The sequence below is a fragment of the Neofelis nebulosa genome, chromosome 15, assembly GCF_028018385.1.
Source record: "Neofelis nebulosa isolate mNeoNeb1 chromosome 15, mNeoNeb1.pri, whole genome shotgun sequence".
Classification (NCBI taxonomy): Eukaryota; Metazoa; Chordata; class Mammalia; order Carnivora; family Felidae; genus Neofelis; species Neofelis nebulosa.
The window spans coordinates 51746533-51771458 of NC_080796.1; the positions used below are offsets into that span (position 1 = coordinate 51746533).

Genomic DNA, 24926 nt, shown 5'->3' on the forward strand with positions numbered 1-24926 from the left:
GCTTGACTGAATAAACTAATCTGAAGATAGTTAGAGCTGGCCTTCGGGCTAATTATGCCCCTGAATATGCCTCTAGCAATGTCACAAACCATCTGCTTATGCCAGATGAGTCCAGGAACAAATGCAACAGAGGAGAATAAACACTCCTATTCACCCTGAAGTTTCCAGACACATTATCTGGGCACTCCAAGAGGGGGACCTCCACCCCCACACACCATTCCCACACATATACTTCTGATCTCTTAAGGGATTGAAGAGCAATCCTGAAACTGAAGATTTTATGTCACTAGCAGTCAAATGGTGGATGTCATTATGCACCAATGTTTTTCAGATTTCTTAGCCCTGGTATCTTATGTTTCAATAAAATCTCACTAGAAAGGCTAATATATGGGGTAAATAGAAGGGAAACTGTTCTATAGAAGTGGAAAGCAGTGGTTATTTCTTTCTCTTCATTTATACGTTATTTTTTTTTGTTGTTATAAATACAAATGTAGGAAGTTGGTGTTTTCTGAAGCTAGCGCCGAAAGCGTGAACTAGAACAATAATTTTCAAAGTAGTAACTGTCTATTTAGCTTTGCCTGACATCAGACAAGATATGTTATGTTTCATTTTTCAGATAGGTAAAGAGTAGTCATTTATGGGTTAAAAAAGATATTAGAAATTATAAGTAAATTTCTAAAATTATATAACAAACATGCGTGTATTCTTAAGATATATACTAAATGCCATCTAATTTTTTTGGTTAATGATTTGAACCCATCCTCTTGAGGATAAATGTTTACATTATGTATTTAAGAACTATTATTAATGACTAGAATTGTACAGTGATTTACTATTAATGTAATTCTATTCTAGACATAATATCATTTGCTTCCTCAAAGAAAACTCTGATATAGGCAGTATTATCAATCACAGTAGAGGAGACACAAGGGCTCAGAAAGATAAATTATCCCATGGTTAGTGTGAACCCGCATCTTCAGACCATGCACATCTCATTTGATTACTCACAACCTCATCCCTGTGGTAAATGAGTCCATATTTGTATAGTGTTTGAGTTTCTTGTGGTACTTTTTTTTTTTTTAACTTACCAGAAGGTTGTTTTTCTTTATTAATATCTTCTCAGTCATCCTTTTTCTCCTTCCCACTTGAAACACAGATCACTTGTACATTTTTAATAGTTTTCTTAATTTTTCTCTTTGTGGACCTGGAAAACAAATGATTAAAAAATAAGTACTAATGGGGCTCCTGGGTGGCTCAGTCTGTTAAGCGTCCAACTCTTGGTCTCAACTCAGGTCTTGATCTCAGCATCATGAGTTCCAGCCTCATGTTGGGCTCTGTGCTGTGTGTGAAGACTACTTAAAAAAATAAGTATTATCTGCGGAGGCGTCAGGGAGGGGTGGGGGAGAAAAAAGTATTATCGAAAATAAAATTAAATAGATACTAAAGGAAACTGAAAAAAGATTCTTCTGTGATTGAATTATATGAGATTGAATGCATGGATTTTGTGATATCAGGTGGGACTGTCCCTGTCTTTTTGGCTCATTCCTACCTCTTGTCTTTGACCTGATGACGTTACAGGACAAATGATCTCTGGATAAGGAATACTTCAGTGACAAACACAGTGAACAAATTAGCTGTATTACCACATCTGACTCAAAAATAATTTATAACGGGGGCGCCTGGGCGGCTCAGTCGGTTGAGTGTCCGACTTCAGCTCAGGTCATGATCTCGTGGTTTGTGAGTTCGAGCCCCGTGTCAGGCTGTGTGCTGACAGCTCAGAGCCTGGAGCCTGCTTCGGATTCTGTGTCTCCCTGTCTCTCTGCCCCTTCCATGCTCATGCTCTGTCTCTCTCTGTCTCTCAATAATAAATAAACATTAAAAAAAAAAAATTTATAATGATTATTTGCCAAATCCTCAGTTTACTCTCTTTTCCATGAGCACTTTCAATTTTTCATTTTGGAAAATAGTTTTAAGTAGTTGAGAATGTATTTATTTTATTTTTTTTAAACATAATTTATTGTTGGGACGCCTGGGTGGCTCAGTCGGTTGGGCATCCGACTTCAGCTCAGGTCATGATCTCACAGTCTGTGAGTTCGAGCCCCGCTTTGGGTTCTGTGCTGACAGCTCGGAGCCTGGAGCCTGCTGCAGATTCTGTGTCTCCCTCTCTCTCTGCCCCTCCCCTGCTCATGCTTAGTCTCTCTCTGTCTCAAAAATAAATAAAAACATTAAAAAAATTTTAAATATAATTTATTGTCAAATTGGTTTCCATACAACACCCAGTGCTCATCCCAAGTGCCCTCCTCCATGCCCATCACCACTTTCCCCTCTCACCCACCCCCTCATCAACCCTCAGTTTGTTCTTGAGAATGTGTTTTAAAAGTCCTCTTTAGCACACACACTGAGTTACGAGTGAAGTTGGACAGTGCTTGTCACCACTGCTCTTGATAACTACAAGAAGACTAACACACCTTAAAACCAAACTGCCATTTCTTTGGCCTGAGATAAGGGAATGGATGTGTTTCCTTATGTGCTCGTTTAAGTGGGAGGGTTTAGTTTTCTGATGCTTGCTGTTGGTAAAAAGTACTGGACAAAGTAGCCTAGTAAATGTATTTAAAAGGTATTATACCTTTAAAAAAAGTCTTTGCTATGCAAAATAACCAGACAATTATTTAATCTTTTCATTTTTTTTAACACTTGAAGATCAAATTCAAGACAGTCATTTTATGTAGTTTATGAAATAATTACGTGGCATGGTGAAAATGTACTAGTATTGGTTGAAAGTTTTTCTTTTCACTCAGAGCTAAGAATAAATTGAAGAAGTTGGAAGCATTGTTAACTTAATGCTCTGTTGAATAGTATTCTAGCAACATATCAAAATATATGCTACCATTTCAAATAGTTTGATGATGATATTTAATGCTAAAATATTAATCATTAATAATTAGACCTACTGAAATATTAGAAATTTATTCTATTAGCAAGGAGCTTAGTCCCAAAGAAACCCTTTGGAATTATCCCCTTGCAAATTTTAGTTTTCAAGGTTTTTTGTTTTTTTTTTTTAATATTCTCTATTTTTTTTAACTCATAGTTTTTTGGTATTAAAAATCTAAAAACACTTTTATCATGACTGATAGCATACATAAAGTTTAAGCATATCAGGATACTCTATAAAACAATCATTCCCCATATTTCCTTATAGACATCTTAACTGTACCTGTGTATTTAAGACACTGACAGGATAGATTTTTATTTCCTTTTTTGTGGGGGCTTAATGATGTGTTATGGGAAGTAACCTTTTACTGGTTAATGGTAAGATGTTCTCACTGAGCTATTCTGTACATTTCATATACATAATAAATACATATTTTGTTTATATTGCAGTCATTTGTAAAGGATTATATGATTTCTATCACCAGACTTCTGTTGGGATTGGATACTACACCAGGATCAGGGTTTCTTTGCTCTGTAAGTTAATATTTGCTGGAATAGAAGATTGTTCTAAGAGATGTTTCTGAAATCCATCTGTGGTATATAGTTTGGCTAACTCATATATGTCACTCTTTTCCTCTAATATGTGCTCAAAGAATATCATCATAGTTTTTTTTAATTCTTTAAAAATTTTCGGGGAAACATTATTTTAAGTTAATAATCATGAAAATAGCAATTCTATACAAAATTCAGAACCAGTGTCTTTTTTTTCTAGCTGGCATTTGAGACAGTTTCTGACATGACGTTTAACCCCTTAGTTTTAAAAATGAGTACACTATATTCAGGCATATTCAGTGAAGTGACTGGCCAACTATTAAGATTTTTGATAAGTGAAGAATGACTAGTACTTAATTATGCCTTCTGTCTGGGAGCCCCGTACTCATTCTGCTACACCTTTTTCTCATTATGAGAGTTATTAGGACTTTGGATGGACAGTTTCTTTTTGTGCTGGAGTGTGTTTTGCACTTGTAGCACTTGTAACATTGGCAGACCCTGCCTGCTAAACTTTAGTGGCAGCCTGTAATCATTGCAACATTCACAAAGTCTACACGTTTTGTAACATCTCTCAGTGAACTAACAGTGACTACTGTCTACCAATATTGAACTAATACAATGTGACTACTGTCTACTCTGTTGAACTAATATAATGTCCTGCTGCCACAAATTGAGTGGTTGGTCTTCTGAAGTTTGAGGAACCCCAGGGATAAGCTGAAGTGAAATGCTATGACTAAGTTCAATACATGGATAAGCACTTACGAATGTCACTTTGAGATTTCAAAGTTTTAATGAATTCTACATTTAAAAAGTGAAAAACAACCACTGTATTTTTACTTTTTTAATGTAATATGTAAATGATTCGTATATCTTATAGATGAAAATCACTGAGGATGACCTATGGATCAGAACTTATGCGAGACTTTACCAGAAGTTGTGCTCTTCTACTGGAGATGTTCCCATTGGGATCTACAGGACTGAGTCCCAGAAACTTACTACATCTGAGGTTTGGAAATACCAAAATATTTCATTTTAATGATTAGCCTGATTAAATATAGCCATTTCTAATCTTGGAAATGGATTTCTAAAAAAAAATGTCATAGAAAGTGACAAAGAATGCTTTCTGGACATATAGTGTCATCTCAGAGGCAAAAACTTAAATATTTGTTTAAGTAAACTATGTCAGAATTTCGCAAAACATTGTTGTCTAAGGGGCTATTCTAGAGTTTATGAACTTTGGGTTCTGAATGCCTTTTGTGGATCTAAGATTTTGCATGTCTAGATTGTCAGGTAGCAAATTAATTTTAAGTAACCTTCTGACACCTAAGAGAGCTTCTCAGGGCAAGCAATCTAGCTTTCTAATATACTGCTCATTTCATATACACACATTTGGAAGGAAGTAAATTGAAGTTAGTAAGCGTTGAAACTCACATTTTTCAAACTCTAGATAAAGACTACTCTGAAGCCAAGATAAAACTCTTCAGGAGTAGTACCAGACCTTCCCAGAGGAAAGCTCAGTCATTTTAAAAGCAAAATAGAATCTGTTAATATAGAACAAAATTTCTGATGGCCTCATACAGCTGAAAACATATTCACACTGATCTGGCCCCATAATGTTGTTCTAAATAATTTTTAAATCCTTGGTAAAACATGCACTTTAAAATCTTTTTTTTTTTTTAATATTTATTCTTGAGACAGAGACGGAGCATGAACAGGGGAGGGTCAGAGAGAGAGGGAGACACAGAATCTGAAACAGGCTCCAGGCTCTGAGCTGTCAGCACAGAGCCCCGACGCGGGGCTCAAACCCACCAACTGTGAGATCATGACCTGAGCCAAAGTCAGACACTTAACCGACTGAGCCACCCAGGCGCCCCATAGCATGCACTTTTTAAATTATATTCTTTTATGAAATAAAAATTTTGGATAAATGTACTATTCTACCAATATTTATAAAATTACTTAATATAAATATTTTGAAATATTTTTTCTTGAAATATTCTTGAAATATTTTTCTTCTCAAATACCTTAAGGGTATTTGAAATTTTGGTTAGCCATATTTATTTCTGGTCTTATGCAAAATTAACTCAACTGTGAGGTTCAGATCAGTTATATGCATTTTAGTAATCCATGCAGCCATTTTACCAGTTTGTGTTAAAATCAGTGAATCCATATATCTATCTATCTATCTATCTATTCATATATATATATATATATATATAGATAGATATAGATATAGATATAGATATATAAAGAGCTTTATGAGTAAAAGAGTAGATTTTTGTTTATTTGATAAAATTTGTGGTTTGACATTTAAAAAAGTAATATTGAGGGCAGCAGGAAATAGTTCAGTTTTTCTTAGGTGTTTTCTGCCACTTTCACTGTAGATCAGGAGTGCTAAAAGGAACTTTATTGCCATCTCTGCTATTTGTAAGATAGTTTAGCCAGATAGTCCTAAAATTTTAAGAATACTGGATCCAAAAAAATTATTATTTGATTAAAAACCTTTAATAGAAGACAAGTGCTTTCACACCTAAGCAATTAACCATTTCTTATTTGAACTTGGTAAATATAAAGGAAATTTACATTCAACAGAGAATTATCATGCTCTTATCTTACATATAGGCTTTGTCAATTTGAATGTAGTAAATTCTGCCCTTGGTCAAGTTCATATTCAGGTCATTTTATATTATTAAGGGACTTTGTTGTATTCTGTTTACATTATATGTAGAGAAGGGATCATAGAGTATTTATATTGCCATGAAGCAGCATTTAACACTATATTTTGGTCAGTTCTTCCCATCACAAAAAAGATCACTTTATTAAAATGTTTATAAATCCCCAAAGCTCTAGCTTATATGGAAAACATATATTCTTGGGGAAATAAAAGGAAACTGAGTTAAATAAAGATGATACTCCTTGTCTTCCTTTATTGAATTCAACTCATCTTTTGGAACATGTATTTTTGCCTATTGTATAAAAATTGAGGCAACTTAAATAATTAAAGATAAAAATAAAGCCATCAAGATTTTTTGACAACAAAATATATTAATAGAGGCCGAGAAATGAATGTTATTCTACATCTAAAATGAACTTAGTGCCACAGCTGAGCCAGAATTGTACTTTTACTTTCCTGGCAAGTAAGGCAAAAATAGAACTGTTGAATTATATAGTAATTATAGTCTGATTCATGAAAAGATAAAAATTAATCTTGAGAAAGATTGGTTATTAAAAGAACACATATAATATAAGCTTTCTTATTTAAAAGGTTTTAGATAACATGAAGAAGAGTATCTATCTTCAATCATAGTTTTGTAAGATGCAAAGTGCCATTAAAGTGCATATCTTTTAAATTAATCTTTTATTTATTTTTAAAGGGACATCAATTAAATAATAACTCAGTAAAGACATTGGATTTTGTGTGAAGAGGGAAACTTTTTTTCCTGACCATACAAAAACAAAGAATAAGACCTTAGCATCTCTGATGAGATGAAAGAGTGACTCATACATTCCACCATCTTTCTCAAATACCAGATGGTTCAAGAAAAGTCACGTTAGAATTCAAATGATTTACCTTTGCCTCAAATACGAAGGTTGTCTTACTTTAACTGAAGAAAGACACCAGATTTCAGGAGGTAGAAACTTCATTTAATAATTAGAATTGAAGAGTCTAACGTATTCTTTTCGGATAGCTGTCAGATCCCCATTCCCCTTGACAGTTCAGATAGCCGTATATACTGTCCCTCACTCCACACTGGCAAAGATTGAAGATTGTTTCAGTGGAGAAATGACACAGATACTGTGGACTGGGAGACACTAGACATAGTTGAGGGCAGTGATACACACTAAATTCAGGGAGCTTAGTGCAAGGTACATTTTGTATAGTGTACCCATCAGCAGTAGGTTAGAAGAGTCTTCCCTAGGGAATCTGACCAAGCCAAGTGAACAGCCTAAAGATGTAGACATGGGATATTCAATAATCCAGTGATCACCATGAAACTCAATAAAAAATGTTTCACTAGGAGCTTTCAATAAATGTTATCAGTCCCCTACTCTTAAATACGAGTAGACAACTAAAAATTCCATATGTCAAGAAATAGAATGAAACTCAAAGGCACCAAAATAAACAAACATGAAGAAAAAATTATGTAGGAAGGATAGATCATTGAAGAAGAAGACAATTTCAAAGCACAAAATGAAGACTTACATTCCTCAGTATTTACCTAAGACAAATGAAAATACATCCATGCAAAGATTTGCAATTTGCATACGAATGTTCTCAGAAGCATTGTTCATAATAGCCCAAATTTGGAAACAACCTAAATGTCCATCAACTAGTAAACAGATAAACAAAATGTATATCCATACAACAGAATACTATTTATCAATAAAAAGAAACTACTTATATGTACTGTTACTTTGATGAATTCAAAAATATTATGATAGGGATACCTGGGTGGCTCAGTCAGTTAAGCATCTGACTCTTGATTTCAGCTCAGGTCACGATGTCATAGTTGGTGGGTTTGAGCCCCATGTCGGGCTCTGTGCTGATAGCTCAGAGCCCGGAGTCTGCCTCAGATTCTGTGTCTCCCTCTCTCTCTGCCCCCCCCCCCCCCGCTCACTTGCTCTGTCTATCTCTCTCTCTCTCTCTCTCTCAAAAATAAATAAACATTAAAATAAATAAATGTTTAAAAAATATGTTAAGAAGGCAGACACAAAAAACACATATAGTATGATTTCTTGTTTATGAAATGTCATAAAAAGTGAATGTATGCAGACAGGAAGCAGATTAATAATTGCCTAAAGCAGGGTGAGGTGGAGGAAATGGGGAACCAGTTAATGAACATGATGGGGTTTATTGGGGTATTGGAAATATCCTGAAACTCACTTATGGTCATGGTTTTACAACTTGGTAGATTTACTAAAATATCTGAATTTTACATTTGAAAATTACCTATGTCAAATATATATTATTAGTAAAGTTATATATTGAAAAGTGATCACTAATATTAGAAAGATAAGATATTGCAAGGATGAAAGATGAACAGGAAACTAAATTTTTAAAAGAATATTTAGGAAAGAAGAAAACCTTGGGAACTGAAAATGTAATACCAGAGGTAAAAAAGTTCATATCATAAAGTTGAAGAAATCACCAGGAAACTAGAACAAAATTTCAAAAATGGAAACAGTAAAGAAAAGATAAAATTAGAGGACTAGTCCAGGAGGTCTAAGATCTGAATGATAAGACTTCCATACAGAGGAGATGCGGGAAAATTGAAGAAATATCAGTGTAATAACTTAAGAATAATCCCAGGATAGAAGTGTGTTAATTTTCAAATCAGAAGGGTCATCAAGTGCCCACTATAATGAATTAAAATGAATTCACATCAAGACTCAGCAGCATAAAATTTCAGGATATTAAAGGAAAGAAGATTCAGGAGGAGAGCAAGGGGTAGGTCACATGCAAACTATACTTGGGATTTTTCAACAGCATCTCCGTAAGCCAAAAGACAATGGAACAATGCCTTCAATATGTTGAGGGAATGTTTCCAACTAGTTCTAGTTCCAATTCTGAACTAGAATTCTATATTCAGCCAAACCTTTCAGACTTGTGGAAAGGTAGGATAAATCATATTTTAGCATTGTCTTCAAAAACATTCTTCCCATGGCTGCTTTTTAAGGAAACTACTCCCACCAAAAGAAATGAATGCACTGAGAAAGGAATCATGGTATGGGAGAAACCAGACATTTTGTAGAATCCAGGCAACAAATATGAGGCTAAGGAAATCCCTCCCCAGGGTTGCAGTGAAAAGACCACTAGGCATAAGAGCAACCTGGAGTGGGTCAGAAGGTTTCAGAGAGATTTCTTCAGGAAGATGAAATCTACAGAATACCTTATATATCTCAATATCTTACAGAAAGATTAGACAATTGCCAAAGACCTTAGGATATATTAAGTACATACATAATTAAGCAGTTAATAAAAATAAGATAGTTATTAACTATAGGAATACAGTATTACTACTGACAAAAAAAATTATGCAGGAAATCAATAGTAATCACATTTCCTGTATAGCTCATCTGTAAATTGCATTTAGTCATAGTATGCCCTCAATTTTGATCTGACCAAAATTATATTTGAACAATTTTGAAATGATGGGAGATGGCAAAGGTACTCGAATAAGTGGAAAAGATTAATTCCTCTCCCTTCAGAGTATGAAGTGAATAGATGAAAGCAGAGGCTGAAAAAAAAATTATCAGGCGTGCTATATAGAAACAGAGATAAAAACTACATATCCAGCTAAAAGACATAAAAGCAGATGAACTCTAAGGAAATAAAAGTGATGATAGTGGAAGCTTCTATTTCTCAAAACAAATCATAACATTTTCTGACGAAACTATGTATTTATAACTAATAAAAACAACGAATAGGTTTATAGTCCTATATAGTCATATAAGACCCAATCATTTATTATTTTTTAGATTATACTATCAAGTGTTAAGTTCAGTCCTATCCTGTGGATAATTTTTTATTAAATGCCAACATTTCATGTCAGAATGTAGTAGGGATAAACACAAGTAAAAACTAGGCCTTGCTACCTTGTTATTTCATGAAGTTAAAAAAAGTACAAGTTAAAGTTGTATTTAACTTTACATGGGATTTCATGCCAACTCATTTTCTAGTCTGTCTTTAGTATCTTCTTATATTCAATGTATAGAAAAAAAGTTATTTTGCTTTGTCTGTGGGAGTAGGGGAAATACTACTCTAGCAGACATCTTTGAGAAGATAAATGATGATGAAGAATATTTATCATTAAAATTGTAACATGTACAAAAGACCTGGAATACAGTATGCTTTTTGGTGAGCTGTATACTGGTGGAAGGAGAATTCATACAAACACAGAGAATAAAGCATAGGTTCATACAGTGACTCAAGAAATCAGTCCATGGAAAGTAGGGTACAGCTGGATCCGCCCCCTTTTAGCTGGTGATATATCACCATGCCAGACTTCTACACCGTCTATATGTGTCTATTTAAGGGAATCTTTATAAACATCAGAATCTCCTGGTTCAAAAAACACAGGATACACAAGGACTCATGCTGCTCTTGCTGACAAAGAGGAACTACATGTCTGTCCTCAATCCTTTATCCACAATTCCGAAATCCAAAATATCTCACTTGAATTGTGAGATTTTAATGTTATTATTCCACTTACAGTTAATATTCTTTTTTTTTTCATGCTTATTTATTTTGAGAGAAAGCATGTGTGCACGAGCTGGGGAGGGGCAGAGAGAGAGGGAGAGAGAAAATCCCAAGCAGGCTCCATGCTGTCAGCACAGAGCCCAAGGCAGGACTCGATCTGAGGAACTGTGAGACCATGACTTGAGCCGAAATCAAGGCTTAACCAACTGAGCCACCCAGGCACCCTTAAAGTGAATATTCTTACTTTTCATTGCAGAAATATTACTATTTTTTATCATGAAATGTTACCCAAGACCCACTAGGGACATTTCCTACCATACAGTATATAGTACAGTACCATTTTCCAAAGTCTGTTAAGTTCTTAATTAATAGACATATTTGTTCTTATGGTTGTTTGGTAAGAAAATGTGAAACTGCATTTACCTCGTTTTCCAGTGTACTGAAAGTCCCATTTGTTTGAAGTATATTGTAACCACTGAGAATTGTACTAGAAATTAGAAAAAGATCATTTTAAAGCACATTAAAGTACCAGTATCTCTTCAGTGTGCACAATAAATTAGTGGAATATGTTACTCTGATTGTTGGTCACCTTCACAGTTAGTAAATCCTGTAACTTTAAAGCATGTGATTTAATGGAATAGTTAATCATTGACTGTCCCATCTATCAGTCATTAACTCTTGACTATTAAGGTGAAACGTAGTATTTTTAAATGTACAAAATCACATTAATAATATTATTTTAATAAGGATTAAGATAGAATAGTTTTGAAATTCTAGCTGCCCATTCTGCCATTATTCATTCACTCAAGCAATGTTTTTATTTTCTTGGGCCATGTGTTAAGAATCCTGAGATCAACAGTTTTAAGGAGGCTGTAATTAAATGTTCATTATGCATTTTTTAGATTTGTGACAACAGTTAGAATGCTAGACGATTTGTCAGACTTGAGTAATGTTATATCAAGGAATATAATTGAAAATTTCGCTTCCACTTATTGAAAAGTGAATAGAATGTTATTCTTTAGAACTGAAGAATAAGATAGCATGACTTTTATATCCCCTAATTACTTAAGGGTTATATGGTGACTGGACAGATCAAGTTTTAGACTTCACAGCCAATGTGAAAGCTCGGAATATTTCTCAAAATGAGTTAAATTTATGCATTGGAGAAAAACAATCTTATTACAACATCTAAATTTAGAAGTATTAAATTTTAGAAAACAATTTTATATGAGATGCAAATTTTAAAACAGTACAGATATTAATGCCAACAATGATTATTGAATGCCAATAGTCATATCCAATATTCTCTCGTGAACTTTATAAGCTTCTGTCAGTTGTTTTATTTTCTCTACTTGTACCACTTTTTCTTTTGATTCGAGAGACAGTTTTACCAAACAAACAAACAAACAAAAAATAATCGAATAAGAAGTTTCTGGGAAGCTTTTAAAATAATAATCTATTCTTTATCTAATTTTATTCAGAAGCCCCGTGATAAACAATGAATCACATAATTGTAATGTGAGTGCTAAGTGGGGACTTGTCATATTTTGTCTTTGTTGCTGATCGTTTCATGTATGTATTGTTTAGTCATTGTTTAAACTGTATTTTGTATGTTTCTTTTTTCCTTCCTTTGTGTCAGTCTCGAGAAATAGCATCACAAGTAAGTATTTTGTCTCCCTTTCCTCAACCAGTTTAATTGTGAATTCAGAGCTGTTAAAAGGAAAGAATATTAATGATTGAATTCAATATTTCAGATATTAAAATAAAACAAATTGATTAAGCTGAGGTGTTATAAATGCTCTATTTTCAAGTTAGTGTGTCTGTATTTCCCTAATAAGATTGTGAGATCATTTTACCTGTTTGTCTTCAAACAATGTTTATGTATTAATCCAATCATATGTTTTACTGTGTGATGTCATTACCTACTCATCACTTAGTGGCTGTGGATTGTCTGTCTGTCCTTGAGTGAGGGGCCCACCTTAAATGCAAGCAGCTGGGACTGAAAATGTGATATGAAACATACCTTTTTGTACACTTCCTGTGTAGGCTGGTCCCCCTAGAAGGGGTTATAGGAACAATAGGACGTGGGATGGCTTTCTCTAGCATACTTTTTATTGTTGAATTTATTCTTTAATAGTTTTAATTTATTGTCATGAAGAAACCATCAGTTTAGTGTTTGATAACAGTGATCAGTGCTAATAATTGATTTATTACAATGAAAACAAAGTTCTTAATATTATGTATGTATACATGCACTTATATTGCTGAAAACCTTGATATCATCTTCCTGTGATTTGTATTTTTAATTTTATTTTCCACTTTCTTCGTATAAACTATGGTAAACAATTGTCATTATGGTCTTAGCACCTAACACACACTCCCAAACATTAACATAATTAATGTAACTATTACAAATCTAAGCATTTTCAACTTTAAAAATTGCATTTTGAATGTGAAAGCAGTGGTAGAATTCAGCCCATTAAGTGTAAAACTTGTGTGCCAAAGTTGCCATCTGAGAGTACACGTCTGTTTTTCAGCTTGTTGAATTTTGGAGAAAAGTTCTGTATTATATTATCCAAATTTTTGGTGTAATGACTATTGTCTTACCTATGTCATACATTTGAATCTATATAATAAATGCAAATTCTGTTCACTAAATTATTTTAAACATCTTAAATTATTTACTTAAGGTTTTAAAAGTTGCAGCTATTATATTTTTCAGTATTCTTATTTTGTTTTATTGTATATTAAATCTTTTAGAATTTACTAAGTAATCACCAAGGAAACTTCACTTTGGGGTGCATGAATGATGTTTTAGAGGACTGCTTTCCAACCTATTTCACATGATGGTCCACACTGAAAATATAGTGTTTGTTTGGCATGAAGACGCTCAGGGGTTTCAGCTACCATGACTGCCTGCAGGTTGAGCAAATTAAGATCAAATTTTAGATCAATGTAGAACATACCCCTGGCACAGAATGATTTTGGGGAACATGTTTTAGAGTTTTATTGTTGCTTTTTTAGAATGTTTTATAACACTTTGAGTTCAAATGAGATCAAACATATATTTCTAAAGTTTTAAATTATACCAATATCTGACCTGACCAGCTGCACAAATGAAATTTCAAGTGCAGTGAATTGGCATCCAATATTTAATAAAATATTTGGTAATATGTCACAAGCCAAGTTGTTTCACCTTGCTTTTCCTCAAGGGATTCTCAGGTATAAGTCCAGATGTGGTAGAAACACAGTGGTAGAAACACTTGCTAGGGTTTCCTCTGTGTCCCAGGAAAAACAAAATTTTCATTTGGTCAAAAACTTTATAGTTTTCTGTTTGGAAATGGACTGAATCTTTCAGATGTAGGTTTTGGCTATGTTGCAGTTCTACATATTGATTCAGATGTTCTGCATTTGTATTCAGGTGGTTCACATCACCATCACCTCTTTTCTCCAACTTACCACTTGGGGGCTAAAAGGCAAAAGTTTGGCACATTGCTGAATCATGGCAGCCAATTGCAAGTTTACCCATGGAAGTTTTTTCTTTCTCATAGATATTATTCTAGGTCTAAACATCTTTCAGTCAGCTCCCTGTGTAAGCAAAGTGTCTTCCCTTTCATTTACTGGAGGGTTTGAGTCTTCCAATATGAGTATCATTCTTGCAGTACTTTTTATGGAGGAAAAAAACCTCTAATTGTACTGTGGATATGAAGACATTTATCTTTGTAATTCTGATTGTTTCTACAACAATTTTCACCTTTTCGAGCTCTGATTTTTGTTTTTAGGTTTTTTTCTCTCCCCATCAACTCTCTCCCTTTACCTTTGAATATATATGGGTTTCCCAAATTCTCAAGAAAAATTTCCCCTTTTATTCTTTTTCTTTTTTATCTTATTCTTGTTGTTAAAATCTGAGAAAAGCTCATATGGCTGTTTATTCTATTCCTTATCAATGTCTTCCACAGTTTCTCCCCACTGCTGTATTTATTCTCTTCTTGAATCACTAAAAGTCTTTAGCCAAAATCATGGACATTTTAAACTAGTTTTAATTTATTTAGACATCATATAACCTTTATCAGGGTTCATTATCTTCTACATCTTAAAATTTTTTACCCTCAGTTTTTATATTATGAGTTACTTTCTTTATGTGTTTTACCTGTTTTTATTGGTTCATTTCTTAACTTCCCTCCCTCTTTCTATTGTTCAATTTCTGCCTATAACAGCTCATTTGAGATACTGCCAACGTGATCTCCCATCGGAAGGCTTGTCCTTAACCCATTGTCCGTGGGATTGGCTCTGGAGCTCAAGACTCCCAAGTAGCTGCAGCAGTCTAGGACTTCTAGGACTGGTCTTCATCTTTAACTTCCAGAAAGTGCTCCATTAACCACCTGAGTTTAGGCTAAAGTTCATTGCAAGTAGTCTCACCTGGAGGCTTAATCTTGATCCCTGCCCAGTGCTAAGCACTTTATTATTTTATTTAATCCTCACCATAAGCCAATATGGCAGACAATATTATTCTCATTTTTTTTAAGTTTATTTATTTACTTTGAAAGAGAGACAGAGAGAGCAAGTGGGGGAGGGACAGAAGGAGAGGGAAAGTCCAAAGCAGGCTCCACACTGTCAGCACGGAGCCTGATGCGGAGCTCGAACTCACAAACCATGAGATCGTTACCTGAGCCAAACCAAGCGTCGATGCTAAACCGACTGAGCCACCCAGGCGCCCCAACGTTATTCGCGTTTTTAAAGCAGAGATATAGAGAAGTTAACTTGACTAAGGTCAAAAGCCCTGGAAATAGCAGACCTGGTTTTAGAATTTATCACTGACACCAGAGCCTCTTTTAATCACCAGGTCTCACTGTAGCAGCCTCTACCGGTTTCTGAACTACCTCTCTCTTTTCCACCATCTGCTCTGAGGTCCTCAGATGCTTTGTTTAAGAATCAACATGGGAACTGACACTGGAACCATAAGAAGGCATTTACTGAATGTATGTTCTATAGTCTTTTGGTCTTTTTCTACACTTGATCTTGCAACAGTCGTTGTGTCTTACGGTTTCAATTATTACCTCTATGTTGATGGATGGCAGATTTGTGTTTTCCATCCTTGTAATTCATAAAAATGAAGACAAACCTATTTTCTGCCAGATCATGTTCACTTTGTTATCTACTAGGAGGTAAAAATATTTATTGAGCACCACTAGGCACCCGATGCACCCATCAAGATGATCGGTACGTGTCAGTAAACATACAAGAAAGATTTCTCAGAAAGCTAACATGAAAACTTCATGTCTTTTCTTGAATTTAATTACTTCTTGGTGGATTTACAATATCTAAATTCTCTTCCCTTCAATATCTTGCATAGAACAGATTAATGATCATATTCCTTACTTTATTCACATGATGCATGATGCATATAGTGGATATTTGATGCCTACTATATCAAATCAAATTTCTTATTGCTGGATTTTACACTACTTTATATTCTAACCATTCTTTATTGATAATCTTTCTGTCCCTGTGTCTGCTACAGATCATTTATTCAGTTACTCTGCCTGACCAAATGAGAAATGAACTTGGTATCAGATGATCTGGGTTTAAATGTTGGCTTCTCCCTTTACTAGCTGTGTGTAAAATGGTCTCTTCTCAACACACAGCAAAGTGAAGACTAAGTAGGGAGCATATGATTATCACTTCACAAATTAGAATAAAGGGCAGTTGTGTGTTAATTATTCATAGCTAATGGCAAACGATTCTGGAGCAGAGTACATAGAGTACCATAGATCTTATTTCATCAGTTTTCACTGCTGCACCATTTTGAGTGGATGACATTCCTTAGAAAGCATTTGTATCAACACACTTAAATTTATAAAATAATATAATAGTAAGTACTCTTGTGATTTGGATAAATACTTTATAATATTAGTCAAACATGTATATATTCACTATATACCTCAAATGCATTCTAATTACACACGCGCACACACACACACACACACACACACACCCCGTGAGTCTAAGCTCATCTGTAATTTTGTTTCACAATTTCTCTTACAGAAAATATACTCTTAGATCTTTTTTCTTACCTTATTTTACAATTATTTTAAAATATTTTCTGGCTTTTATTCTTATCTTGTGCATTTCCACCGCCAGGAAAGCATTTCTTACTTGCATTATGTCCTTAATCTAACTTAATAAGAATCTCATTGAAACACTTATTAGCAGGAAGCTGTTTAAGTGAATCCAATCTGTTTGATTTAATTTAACTACATAGTCATGACTTTCTGTCCACTTAACATCTTAAACTGCATGGAGATCATGCTTTCACTCTGCACAGCCATAAGAAGTAAATTAGGCCTTTAGTTACAGCTTTCTGTTGAATGGCCACTAGAGTCTACAAAATCAGAACCAGATGGAAAATTATAAGATTGATCTAGGTCTGCATAATGGAGTGGTGTTCTGTAAGCAACAGTATACTTGGGTCAATAATACTGTTTTGTGTAGATTCTTTACATGAGAATGTGAATATTTGTATCTGTGAAATCTTATATCGTTGAATCTATTCTTCTTTTTTTTATTTTTATTTTTTTAGAGGGGGAGGTGAGGGAGAGGGAGAGGGAGAAGGAATCAGGCTCCACACTCAGTGCAGAGCCCAACATGGGGTTCAATCCCATGACCCTGAGATCATGACCTTAGCTGAAATCAAGAGTCAGATGCTCCACTCAGTCACTGAGGCACCCCCATTATGCCTGCAATTTAATTAAGACATTAAATATATCACAGAAATTTTCTTTCCACAGGCTCATTTATCCATAACTACCATATGTTTTAGGTCAGTGGTTCTCAAATGATAGAAAAAAGAAAGGGGGAGAGAGAAACAGTGTTTAAAATGGTGGAATTGGCCCATTAGAATCACTGTAATGGTTTTTCATGAATTTATATGCTTAAGTCCTTTTATTCTGGACTGTAAAATGCTGGAGGTGATAGAATGATATACTCCCTAACTTGCCCTACAATGGGTAGGATCTGCCCCCACACACATATACTCACTGTTGAAACCATTGTTTTAGGCTGTGTATTCCTGTAATTCTGGAAAGTGGTAAGAGAAAATTGAACTGTGAAGAAGACAGAGCTGGCAATGAAAATATGATTCTAATAATGTAAGCCATTGGAATGCCTTTATGAGGATGTTAAACCTATGTGCTTATTCAGTGCTCTTCTATTTGTTGATTGTAAGTCAGTTTATTCAGATGTATAAGCTATTCTTTACACACACACACACACATAAGTATGTATAATACATTAAAACCTAATCATAGAAACCCCAAAAGGGTGTTTTATGTAGAAAGCAAGTACACTCTTATGTTTATTTGTTTCTAGACATAAAATGGATGAATTGGTCAAAGAAAACCACTCTTTAGTTTCCTTATAAACCAAAATTTAATGATGATGAAATCAATCTAAATTTGGGCCAGACTTTCATTCTGGCCTAGTGGACACACATCAACATGTGGCAGACGACAGTTAAAGTTAAATAACAATTAGAAGACTGAAGGGGTGTCTTGAGACCTACAAAAAAGTACTTGTCAAATATATGGTAATAGCAATTCTGATGCCAATAATATCACTTTCTCTTTAAAAAGACAAAAAACGTAAGCATTACTTGGAGAAGAAATGCTATACCTTCAGAGAAGACAAAAACATTCCACTACTACACAGTGAAAAAAAGTGGACATCATCTGACTTCAAAAGAAAAACAATGAGAAAATAGTGTAAAATAGTGTTAGTGGCATTGGTTAGTGACATTTTCATGGAAACATGACATAATAAAGGCATTTTCATTAAACATTTAAAATATATTTCTGAACACTACAACTTAAAAGAGTTATGCATACTTTAGAGAAATATTAACCTTTAAATATTGCTGTTTAGCAAATTCTTTTCTCAGGATCACCAGTAACTTCTATAACATACTTGTATGAATAAAAGGTGCATAACTTTTATTTAAAACTCTCCCATCATGGGTAGTGCTATGGTCCTAAATAAGCTAATGACCTTTTATTATGTATTTTCCTCTTCCTCAGTGCCTCTATAACAATAGCTATTATTTATGACATATATAGTAGAGGGCAAAAAGCTGTAGTAAGAACTATTTGATAATAGTCATCACCATTCTATTCCATAAAAAATGCTTCATTCTTGGCTTCCTGAATAGTCAATTTTTCTATACATTCTCATATTCTTAATTTCTTATTTCTCATCTATTTCATATTCCCCAACTGAGGATTCTGAGGTATAAAAGTTAAAACGAGGGCATTATCTCTAAACCACATCTTTTTTTTTTTTTTTTTTACCTTTTTTAAGGTTTATTTATTTGGGGGGGGGCGTGGAGAGGCAGAGAGAGAGCGAAAGAGAGAATCCCATGCAGGCTCCAAGCTATCAGCACAGAGCCCGATGCTGAGCTCAAACTCATGAACCATGAGATCATGACCTGATCTGAAATCAAGTCGATGCTAAACTGACTGAGCCACCCAGCCCCTGTGGCCCAACACCTATCTTTTCATTATTAAAATTCCCAACTTATATTAGTTAATCATAAATAGAAGCTTGGGAGGACTCTACAGATACAGCATAAAACTGCACAGCATAAAACTGTTGACAATTGACGGCAACACAACTCAAAAATTTTGCTGAGCAGCAGGAAGTGAAATCAGTTAATAAGCCTCAGCAAAAGAAGATCCTCAGTGGTAGTGGCCATTGCCTGCATACCTTGCTTGCTGTGCCAAATATTGAGATCAACCCTCATAGACAGGAGGGACACCTTTACTCAAATCTGGTAAAAGTGTTGAGACTGGCGATTCCACATGTGCACCAAGAGGGTAGGGTAAAGGGCCATAAGTCACTGTATTGGTCTGAGTCTTCCAGAGAAACAGAACCAAAAGGATATATATATATATATATATATATATATATATGAGAGAGAGAGAGAGGTAGATGTGTGTGTGTGTGTGTTTCTTATTATAAGGAATTGGCTTATGCAATTATGGGGAGCAAGAAGTCCCAAGATCTTCAGTTGGCAAGCTGGAGACCCAGGAGAGCTCGTGGTGTAACTCTAGTTTGAGTCTGAAGGCCTGAGAGTCAGGAGAGCTGAGATGGAAGCTGCATTCAAGGGCTGCATTCAAGGGCTGAAGACTGGTGTTCAAAGTTGAAGCAGTTAAGTAGAATAGCCTTTTGTTCTACTCAGATCTTCAGTTGATTAAATGGGGCCCACCCACATTGGGGAGTACTACCTGCTTTACTCAGTCTACCAATTCAGATGTTAGTCTCATTCAGAAACACCCTTACAGACACACCCAGGATAACGTTTGGCCAGATGTTTGGGCACCTGTGGCTTAGTCATGTTGACACACAAAATTAACCTTCATGAGTTCACTCTTTGTCAGTTAGGCACCTTATACATCTGTTCAAAACATGCTTAATCTCCAAAGACAATAACAAGGTCCTAATTCCTTTTAACATGTTAACATAACTATTTTGCATACAAATAAAAACACACCAAGTCCTTCACCAAAGGGGAGCTAAAGTTCTTGAGTGATGTTTCCTTGTCTCCCTGATGTCTGTAACTTAAATAGTATGCTGTAAAATTAACAGTACTTAAATAGTATGATATAAAGCCTATACATTTTACATTACATGATAAAGAAATAAGAGAGGGAAGAAAACAAAAATATTTCTTAACACACATGCACACAGTCAAATAAATTTATAACAAAATAAGGGAGAGATATGCATGACAATTGCGTTCCTTATTTCTGTTAACTATTCACTTGGTCATAGCTGGTACTTCCTTCCTCTACCTTTTGTATTCTATATTCCTGTTGCCTTCAGCCAGCACCTGTCTGGTGAGGTGACTCAAATCTTCATTCTTGTCTAGTGGTCTGGGCCATTAGTAGTTCTATCTGGATTGGATTCTTACAGTTTTCCATTGACCTAACCCACAGAGTACAGTAATACTAAGAGAGCCCTAAAGGGGCTCGCTCCTTTGTTCGCAAAGAAGAGTAGCCATTCGCAGAGGATGGCAGGGTTTTGCTCCCAACAGCATCCCTATCTGCCAGCAACACTGCACGCACCATTGGTTTTACTAGATCCTAGAGCCCAAGTGGCAAAGCACTTGCATAGCAGCCTGGACCTCTTACAGAGCCTTTTTTTTTTTTTTGGTCTGGGCTACTAAAAATTGGCGGGTTTTGGGGTCACTCAGTAAATGGGCCAGAGTTAACACACCCAGATGAGGACTATGTTGCCTCTACTGTCCAAAAAAGCCCACTAGGTATTGTGCTTCTTTTTTGGTCCCCTTGAAATGTCACTAAAGTAAGAGCCCCCTGTATTTTTGCCAGATCCGTCTTCCACCTTCTGACATGCAAATGTCTTATCAGTAAGTTTTGGGTAGTTGCTACTTCCTGCTTACTAGGTCCAATCAGCATAATGTCATCAATGTAACTGGAGTGATATCTTGTGGAAGGGAAAGGTTGTCAAGGTCCCTACAAACTAAATTATGGCATAGAGCTGGAGAGGTGATATACCAGTGAGGTAGAACGGTGAAGATGTCCTTGGCAGCCGAGAGCAAAATGCTTCTGGTGTTTCTTATTGATGGAGATGGATAAAAAGACATGTACCAGATCAATAGCTACATACTAGGTACAGGGGATGTGTTAATTTGTTCAAGCAATGAAACCACATCTGGTGTAGCAGCTGCAGTTGGAGTTACTACCTAGTTAAATTTAGGATAATCCACTGTCAGTCTCCAAGCTCCATTTGTCTTCTGCACTTGCCAAATAGGTGAGTTGAGTGGGGTTGTGGTGGGAATCACTGCAACTGCATATTTCAAGTCCTTGATGGTGGTGCTGATTTCTGCAGTCCAGCTAGGAATTTGGTATTGCTTTTGGTTTAATATTTTCTTCCACTGGTCTAGTGGCTTCTGCTTGCCCTTTCCCATCATAGTAGGTCAGTATGGTCAGGGAGCCAATGTGGGGCTGGAATTGGAAAAATATCATTAGGATGGGTTCTGGGAACTACTGAGTCCACTGTGTGACAGACCTGAGCTATTGGTCACATGACGACCATAAGCTCCTACCCTGACTGGTGGACCAAAGTGATGTTTTGAGTGTCCTGGAATTAGAATCATTTCAGAGCCAGTCTCCAGTAGTCTTTTTAAAAGGTCAGATTATTTCCTTTTCTTCAGTGTACAATCACCCTGGTAAAAGGTTGTATGTCTCTTTGGGGAAGGCTGGGAAAAAGATTAATGGTATAAGTTTTTGGTACTATGCCAGATCCTTCCGCAAAAGGAACAAGCTTCTTCTCCTATGAAGCGTTCTAGTTGTGTAAACTGACTCAATTCTGGGGATTATTTGAAAGTCTGTGACACTCTATTTTTATGATTCAGGTTAGATTTTTGTTCACTTGACCTAGATGTTTTATGCTTATGCAGATCAGGTAAGAGTTTAGTGGGTTTTCCCACCTATTTTACCTGTAGGAACACCAGTGCCATGGGTCTGTGCAAGTCAGACTATTCTGATTGCTGCTTTGACTCTGTTGTCCATTATAACCATGCTTACCTTGGGCAGTTGATTGCTACCACTTGGCCCATGCCTCCTTGGGATCCAGCTACTCCCATTGCATTCAGGTTTCCCAACTGAGTGACTGCAATTATCAGACTATGGTCTGGCCCAGGGAGAAGAGTGATCTTGGAGCTCTTCAAGGGTACTGAGGCTCTGCTCAGAAATTTATTCCTCACAATTGCAGTGAAAGGAATGCCTTCTAGACCCTCTCACTGTGGGTGAATATGTTTTAAGTGAAAAATCTACTCTTACATTCCAATCTTCTCACAACTTTAAATCCCTTGCTTTACATTAAACCAGATTAGATTCTGCATGTTCAACTTGCTTACTGTGGGTCACCTTTTGGTACATGTTTCAGCCAATCAACCAGATAAACTGTTAGAACCCTTTCTAACTCCCCAAGCTGAAACTTTCAATGCAGAATCTCTACTTAATGAGTCCATATTAATAAATACTGCCTGATCCAACTTTATGTTTCTTCTACCATTGTCCCACACCCTTAATATCCACTCCCACACACGTTGCCCAGATTTTGGTCTATATAAATTAGAGAACTCAAGTAGTTCTTTTGGAGTATAACTTCCTAAACATGTGATGAAAAATAAAGTAGCTAATATATATGCCATCCATCTATCATGTACATCTTTAGGAATCACTTTACTAGGACACCTGATATAATAATACAGCCAATTAAAATAACAACCACATTCTCTTCTCAATTTGTTCTTAGTAGCTCAGATGAATGTAAATTCTATGGAAGACAGCCACCATGTTGTTAGCAATTACATAATATTTAAGATCTTAAAGAAGAAAAAAGTATGATTTTCTGGGTCTAAAAGCACTAGGAAGGCTGTTAGGTAATTGAAAACCCTGTACACTGATTGTTTCTGAATGACAGTTTTAAAGGCCCAGGGGAAAAAATGAACCACAATGTGAGAAATAATATCAAGATGATAAATTAGCTAGGTTTCAAAATTCCACAGAGACCAAAGAAAGGAAAGATTTAATTAAACACACATTCATGCACACACACACACGAAATATTGCCAAGGATGTGTGAATATGCAACTTAATGTATAAATTTAGAACAAACAATAAAAAAGGAAAGTGAATTCATAAGCATAAGAGTAACTGACTAGGATTGATTTTCTTTTAGGGACAATAACAGAAAGATAGGTACTAGATATGGGGTGGGGGAGATGGAAAGAGAAAGAGGAGAAAAAGAAGAGAGAGAGAGAGAGAGAGAGAGAGATGTATTCTGTTCAACAGTGCTAGAAAGCTAGGATAAGTCTGTGGATTATTTAGCACTGTCTCTAAATAGACAACCTGGGATTTTTTTTCACTTGGACATAAAATTAAATTTTGACTTTGAAGTTAGCAGATTGGAATGGTGAGTTACTAGAGGTTCTACGTGCTATGGGTAAACTTTATATTCACAGACTAATAGATGAAATAGAACATGGAGACGAAATATCTGATTTTTAGATACAGAAAATGAAGTCAAGAGATTGAAATTAGTTTTGCTATTCCACCAGGTGATTAACTTTTAAAAAGAAGCTATCATTTGAACCTTAGTTCTTGAGTAATTATTTGACTTTAGAATTTATATTAGAGAATTACTACAGAATTCTCGTTTGTTTTTGCATCGAAAATTGTGAAAATTGTCACTATTTTTCAAGAAGCTCGGTTCGTTTGTTCGAAGTCATGAGGTATTAGCCTGGTAGGACTGAAAATACAATGTAGTATTGGATTCCAAAGTCAGCATATTTTAGACTATAATGTTGTTTATTGTCTACTTATCTCTGTGATTCTGAAAATATGCTGAAAATACATCTAAATACAATGTAACTAGTTATTTTCTATCTTTTCTTAGATCACAGACTAAAGGAATTGGTTAATCTGAGCCTTTATAGAAAGTGGGGAAACATCTTTTTGAGAACTTTTTTTAATACAAAGAAATGTCCATGAGACCCCAGATCACTAGCCAAGGTGCATATGGATTAAATTCAGATGATCTCTCAAGTATTCTTATAATTTAACCTTCCTTTAAATTTTTTTATGTTTATTTATTTTTGAGAGAGAGAGATGGAGTGCGAGCAGGGGCAGAGAGAGAGAGACGCAGAATCCGAAGCAGGCTCCAGGCTCCGAGCTGTCAGTACAGAGCCCTCTGTGGGTCTCGAACTCAGGAAAGATGAGATCATGACCTGAGCCAAAGTCAGTTGCCTAACCGACTGAGCCACCCAGGCGCTCCTAACCTTCCTTTAATGGAAAACATTAGATAGGAATTCTTTTATAAAGTGTTAAACTAACATACCTTTAGTGATTTCATTTTCCTCAGTTTTCTTTAACAACAATTCAGGATGTCTTCAATCATAAATCACATAGCACAGTTTAAGTCTATTTTAAAGCCTATAAAACTATTCTTAAGGTAGTCATGAATCTAGATTACAAACACTCACTTTCAAACTATTGGGTGAATTGATTTATTTTAAAATACCACTTTGTTCCACAGATTGCTCAATAACCTTATGACATGAATAACTTCAACAAAAAAAAATGAGAGGAAGTTGAACTGAGTCATTTTGGGGTGTGTGTGTGTGTGTGTGTGTGTGTGCGTGTGCATGTGTTTCTGTGTGTAG

General features: G+C 35.3%; 1 protein-coding gene across 9 annotated transcripts in view; it reads left to right on the forward strand.

Moving 5' to 3' along the window:
• Positions 1–24926, forward strand: part of KCNT2 (potassium sodium-activated channel subfamily T member 2) — a 364447-nt gene that overhangs the window by 307143 nt on the left and 32378 nt on the right. For 7 of the 9 annotated variants that reach the window (XR_009254514.1, XR_009254515.1, XM_058702129.1 and 4 more), the window contains 3 exons: positions 3382–3465; positions 4361–4489; positions 12324–12344. Coding sequence is in view for 7 of the 9 variants with exons in the window: in XM_058702129.1 (XP_058558112.1) it covers positions 3382–3465; positions 4361–4489; positions 12324–12344 (234 nt within the window). In the remaining 2 variants the exon portion in view is untranslated. The remainder of the gene's footprint in view (positions 1–3381; positions 3466–4360; positions 4490–12323; positions 12345–24926) is intronic. The other 2 variants (XM_058702130.1, XM_058702132.1) reach the window with 1 other exon arrangement.